Consider the following 6,262-nt stretch of genomic DNA (forward strand, 5'->3'; position numbering starts at 1 on the left):
AGCAAGAACTCAGTCACAAGATTAAGTGAATTTCATATGCTTCGGTAATTTCGACTCAATTGTAAGCATCTACACCAAACCATAAACAACATTTTATCTTGAGATCATTACCGTATCAAAACTTCAACAACATCACCATACATTTCCCAACATACCATCACAACCACAACTAGAACTTTACGATTGATGCAAATAGATAGAAGCGTGCTCATAACCGAGAGTAACAATTCAAATTATTGTACACCCTGCAAAGGGTACTCCATTACCCATATGACTTGAGAACCATACGGCTTACATGACTACATAGGTCCACATAAGGGGTACTCATATCAACCTTTCCCAAATAATCCCTAACCGTTTGAACATGCATCTCGGTATACGATGGTCATTTAGAACTACTCTCAGAGCAAACTAGATACCCCTTCTAAGCCTATTATACCGACAATATCCGAGATTAGCACGCCAAAAGATCACAGCTACATAAGGTATTTGGCTCATCCGTCCCATATACAGATACGTGGTAAGTACAGATAAGTGCTAAAGCTAATTGCAACAACAGACGGTGCTTAATCGATTCAAGTGGACCTTTAGCATCCAAGACTCCCTTCTTGAGCCATCCCTATTGCCCTCCCAAATTTTAGCTCATCCTCACTAACTTATACCATCCTCAACCATCATTATTTTTGTGATATAAGGTAAGCCCTAACCTCGCAAACAATGGCCGAACCACCGCTCGACTTCTACCGAGGACCTAAGCCATGCTAAGCATAACACATTCCTTTTAAGTTAGAACATTATGTGATATGAACAACCCAGGTTACAAAGGATCAATTGATAAACAAGGGAGGGTAATACAACAAATAGGATTAACCCAAAATCTGACATAAGACTCATTGACATGCAAACATATATAAAGCATAACTTATCAATTTACACAATATATGATCCAATGTAATGGGATAAAAATTCTTAGATGCTTGCCTTGTTAATCACATTCACAAGCAAGGGAAACACCTTTCGGATCACCCTCGATCACGCTCGCGTCATCCTTCAGTCCTTCATTCACTAATGAAGATCGCAGGCAATGATGAGCATGAAAGAGATGCAATGAAAATACTACAAAATTTTAATGGGGATGTGGTACTGAGTAATGAACATAATGCAACAATAAACACTTGAATTTAAATACATAAGCTCATGGTAAAAATGGTTTATTTAAGGTCTGTCCAAAAAGGATCTTAATTAAGCTAGCTATCAAGACTAAATAAGCTTAAATAATTTAAACATCACTTTCATACCAAAGTATATTTTTCCTAGATAGCACTGATCATAATATGAATTTTACAAGTGGTTCCGTAATTTTAGGACATGATATTAATTAACTATGATTTAATTAAACTAAAACATAGTTAGTTAATTAATTAATATCAGAAAGTATTTATTGAGTTATAAATTTTTTAACATGTAATTCATACTCATACGAAGATAACAAAAACTAGTTTTATGATTTTTGAAGTTCGTATGAATTAACTATGAAATATACAAGCTATCAGTGAAAAAAAAAAGCCTGGTGAACAGTAGAATCTAGATGTTCCGGGTTCAACCCGGAACCTCCGGTTCTAGAACCTCCAGGTGATCTGGGTCTTTGAGTTTTTTGGCTAGGATCACCCAGACCCTCCGGGTGTGACCCGGAACCTCCGGGTTCCTGCAGAATATAAGTTTTGTGACGTTTTTTCGACTGATTCAACTTGCATGTTGAACTCTCAACCACTTAAATATGCATAGGCAATAAATCAAGGGTTCTAGACCTATTTTATCCACTCCACAAACATGAATCACTAACTCTACTCATTCAAACATCTCCATTAGCTCCATAGCCTCAAGAATGCGTGTTGCTAAGCTAAACCTCGAGTTGCAGCTCACAAATCCAACCAAAACTGAGATAAAACATGCAATGCTATCAAGAAAACTCTATGGTACTTACCCGAAGTCCCTTGCCTGAGTTTCTGACCTTTGGTGAAGAAGAAATCGTAGGAAAAGCTCGGCGGAGAGGATGACTCAGCTGTTGAAAATTCAGAGAAAAGGGAGGTGACGAATTTGAATTGGAAAACCTCCAAACCTTCATGCATGTGAGTAAGAATTAGATGGATGGGAAGCTAAAGAGGAGATGAATACAGTGGTATAACATTCATACCTTAAATCCTTGTTCTTGAGTGAGATTTTAGGTGGAGAATGAGAGGGTTTGAGAGAGGGAAAGGGAGCTCCTGCTGTGTTCTTTTGCTCTTGGCTGTTGGAGAGAGCAAGATAGAGTGAGGCGTGGGGAAGACAAAAAGGGGTGGGGTTGCAGCTGAGAGAGAGAAGGGGTGTGGGCGAGCTCAAGGTGGGCCCAACTTGTAAGAGAGACAAGCTAAAAACTGTTGTTAAACTATTCCTTCTCTCTTATTTTCTTCCTTTCTTTTATATTAACTCCAAAAGTGTTCTAGAACTCCAAAAATACTAGAAATTTTTGTGCCTCGATATCAAAACGAGATGAACCCAATTTAAACTGGATTCACCTAAAAGCCTAGGCGAGACTTAAAACCAATCGAAAACTCTAACATAGGTTATTCTCAAAATGCAAAGCAAACATCAAACCACCATTTGAAAGAACAAGCAAATCCAAAATTCTTAACAATTAACATGATGCTTATGTTGCTTATGATGTATAATTATGCTTAAAGACACGATTAAGAAATTAGGATGTGACACGCGAGGTGTTAGGGCTGTGGGTTAGTGATGTCCACCAGCCATGAGTGGAGGACGGAAGTAACCATGATGTTGGAGGCACAGCCAGCTGGGAGATACAGAGAACAATTAGTTGTCAAACGCGATGCGAGTATATGCACTTAACAAAGAGGTGGAAACAGGATTCCTAAGCATTCCTGCAAAGAGCACATGTACACTGTACATGGCCAGCTTCTCCTAGCAAGTTGATTCGTTGTTCAAAGCCTGCTTTGATTTGCTAACCAAGCGAAGAATTTACACTTGGGAGGGAGCCAGGCTTTGCAGAAAAGCAAGTTGATTTGTTGTCCAAAGCCTGTTTTAATTTGCTAACCAAGCGAAGAATTTGCACTTGCAAGGGAGCCATGCTTTGCAGAAAAGCAAGTTGATTTGTTGTCCAAAGCATGTTTTAATTTGCTAACCAAGCGAAGAATTTACACTTGGGAGGGAGCCAGGCTTTGCAAAAAAGCAAGTTGATTCGCTCTCCAAAGCATGTTTTAATTTGCTAACCAAACGAAGAATTTGCACTTGGGAGGGAGCCAGGCTTTCCAGAAAAAGCTAAACATAGTTCAAATCCACAAAGTCCCAAAACTAGGTTGCGTAGGCTGAGGAAGCTGAGTATTCGGCTTCAAAAACATCCAATAGATGTCATCCTAGGCCTATGCATTTAGATTTACCTACCGAGCAGCTGTCCAAAGGAGGAAGAATTGGACGATGTGCTGCCGGGAGGCATTCTGACGAAGCGCAATGTCAAAGATCCACCGATTGTTGTCGATGGCCTCCATGAGCGTTCTCTTTTTCTCCTTGAAAGCCGAATAAAGGAGTAGGGCAAAGTGCACCCGTTTGCACCCCTGAGCCCAGGCCGAGTTGCAAAATAAGACACAATCTCCACCACTGATAAGAATATCGGTGGTGAAGAAAAGTCTATCGGTGTTGTGGCATGCAATTTCAGTTCCGACCCATGGTTTTATGGGGGTGGGGGTTCCACTCCTGCCATAGGCCATAGCACTCCCAAAGGCCGTTAGATAGCTGCAAAGGGACCCTGCTGCTGCCATGCCTAGTAGCTAGATAGTGGAATACTCTACATACGTTCGTGAACGATGCAAACACATGTACCGAGAGAGATTCCATATGCATGCACGGATAATGGCAATAATTAATCACAATTACAGGAGGAGACGTGGTGGAAATGGGAAAGACATACTCCACGTATATAGATAACTAGGATTCCATACGCATGCATGGAGATCTAGCTACTAAAAGAAACATGCATCAGCTCGACTTGTACATTCATGTTTCCCTGGGGTTGGATGTCTGCAGCTGCCTTTGCCTGCCTCCATTTCCTTTCCCCAATTGGTGATGCATGCTTTGTTCTGCTTACCCAAACACTAGGAATGGTTCTGACAAATTAGTTGTATCCCTGGCTACCTAGCTACGTAGTAGCATGCTAGATTACATAGATAGATAGATAGATCGATCGATCCTAGACTCCTAGTTAACTAGTAGCACTAGTAAATATGTCATGTATAGAGGCAGGATAGTATTTAGTCGTTGAATCAAATCACACGAGTTGCCTCCCCTGCTCTGCTGCTGCTGCCTCTGCCTCTGATGATATTTTGAGATCATCTTCAGGGTGGGGCGGAGCGGCATCTCTGCACGGTGAGCCTGTCAGGGACCTGCGCTGTCATGGCCAAACGCACCTGCAACAAATTAGCTAGCGGTTCAATTTGATTCTCTGAATCAATGGATGGAATGGAAATGTGGAACGGATGAGAGAGCCCAGATCGAGGTACGTTGAGCTCCTGGTGTCGCTTCAGGAGCATCTCGTTCTCCCGCCGCAGTTGCGCTAGCGCCAGCTCCAGCTCGTTCGTGTACGCCTGCTTCCTCGCGCGCGACCGGGCCGCCGACTCCCGGTTCTTAATCATGCGCCGGTGCCACCGGTCTCCGCCGGAGCTGCCGTCCATCATCCGGTTCCGGGGGGCCGGCGCGAAGGAGAAGACGCCCAAGGGGTCGGGCATGGACATCAAGTCGCGGGAGTCGTCGCCGGAGGTGGAGGAGCATCCTCCTCCACCGAGGTAGGTGAACTCGAGGGTGGAGCTGAGGCTGAGCGTGGTGGGCGGGAGAGGAGGCGGTGTCGGGGGCTGCTGTGGCGCGGAGAGGGAGGGCGGCACGGGGGCGGAGGCGAGGAAGTCCTGGAGGATGCCATTGCCGGCGCGGTAGGAGGACGGTGGGGAGGGAGGCGAGTGGTGGTACAAGGAGGCGGCGGAGGACAGGGACATGTAGTCCTTCCACACCTCCTCCATGGCCGCAGGCCTCTAAGCTAGCTAGGAAGCTGCGTGGCTGGCGAGCGATGGAGCTTATTGTTGCAAGAGTTTTCTCGAGAGCTGAGCTGAGCTCCTAGCTTGGAGGATCCGATGGGATGCGATGGGATGGCATGGCATGGCCTGGCCTGGGGCGAGTGAGAAAGAGAAGAGGAGAAGGTCAGCAGACATGCAACCCCAGGTCAGTGACAATCTCTTGAAGGGCGTGTGTCTTTTTGGGTGTACATTCTCTCTCAGTCTCTATTAGTGCATCACGTGGTTATCTTCAACTATTTTTTTACACATTTCTTAAAATTTTCGTTTCTAATTTTTTACCTCATAATACTAAAAATTATCTCTTATTTTCTCTTCTTTAAAAACTAGTTCTTCAAAATTACCCTTTACATTCTAAAGAAAAATTTCTCTCTACTCAATTTCATCTCTCTCCACCTACTTCTCTTCTTTTTACATATTACAATAATAAAAACTAACTTCGGTCTAAGATCAGCAGAATTAACCTTGTACCCCAGTCAGCAGTAGTGGTCGCGGTGCTTAAAAATTAGTGTTGGCCACCCCACATGCAATGCAATGCCCTGGATCATGCACTTACTGTAGGTGAACAGTGGCAAGCTAGCACATCGTCCAGTGCATGTACGTACTACAAAGCAAGCAAGTGGTGGCCCGGCCGTAAGTCCACCTCCGTGCGTGGGTTTTTTAATCCACTTTAATCTAATATTCTATTATTAACATGTTCAAGACTATATTTTTAAGAAGTAATTCACGGTGTCACATAAACCTATGGTCACGCCATATGCAATAAAATAACATGGTGCGCCAGGAAAAATTATACATGACAGTCTTGCCAGCACGGCGTGACAACATTTTCTTCCTGTAACCCACAATAAACATTCAAAAATCAAAACTTTTTCTTTCAAAGTCAGATTGAGATATTTTTATATAAATATTTGTAGCTTTGGATAAGATCTACAATTTTATAATTGTAAGTTTTTTCATTTGAAGTATTTAAGATATCCAAATAACTAGTATAAGCTTCGGACATTCGATAGCGGTGGCGTGACAAGAGAATTGTTTAGGTTCTACAAATTACTGAGAGTGAACCGGTTATTGTAAAATCACAAAAATTACACCATACCTTCATGGTACTCCATGCTATTTTTCATATTTTGGATTTTTTTTTTTGA

General features: G+C 42.8%; 1 protein-coding gene and 1 long non-coding RNA gene across 2 annotated transcripts; both read right to left on the minus strand.

Moving 5' to 3' along the window:
- Nucleotides 1-957: 957 nt before the first annotated feature.
- Nucleotides 958-2,288, minus strand: LOC133917450 (uncharacterized). Its single transcript, XR_009909675.1, has 3 exons — nucleotides 2,195-2,288; nucleotides 1,985-2,119; nucleotides 958-1,065 (listed from the first exon to the last, which is right to left on the minus strand). It is a non-coding gene; the product is annotated as an uncharacterized LOC133917450 (long non-coding RNA).
- A 1,667-nt stretch (nucleotides 2,289-3,955) lies between these two features.
- LOC133918162 (protein FD-like) lies at nucleotides 3,956-5,272 on the minus strand. The gene is made up of 2 exons (XM_062361898.1): nucleotides 4,554-5,272; nucleotides 3,956-4,460 (listed from the first exon to the last, which is right to left on the minus strand). Exons 1-2 carry the CDS (start codon nucleotides 5,061-5,063, stop codon nucleotides 4,389-4,391), a joined length of 582 nt encoding a protein of 193 aa, XP_062217882.1. The 5' UTR covers nucleotides 5,064-5,272; the 3' UTR covers nucleotides 3,956-4,388.
- Between the last annotated feature and the right edge of the window lie 990 nt (nucleotides 5,273-6,262).

Source organism: Phragmites australis, chromosome 5, assembly GCF_958298935.1.
Source record: "Phragmites australis chromosome 5, lpPhrAust1.1, whole genome shotgun sequence".
NCBI lineage: Eukaryota > Viridiplantae > Streptophyta > Magnoliopsida > Poales > Poaceae > Phragmites > Phragmites australis.

What these genes read in the sequence shown, in the direction of transcription:
- LOC133918162 (XM_062361898.1), bottom strand. Translation starts at nt 5,063, where the DNA reads ATGGAGGAGGTGTGGAAGGACTACATGTCCCTGTCCTCCGCCGCCTCC. An exon ending in AGCGACACCAGGAGCTCAAC is followed by an intron (nt 4,461 to 4,553) that starts GTACCTCGATCT and finishes AATTTGTTGCAG; the next exon opens with GTGCGTTTGGCCATGACAGC.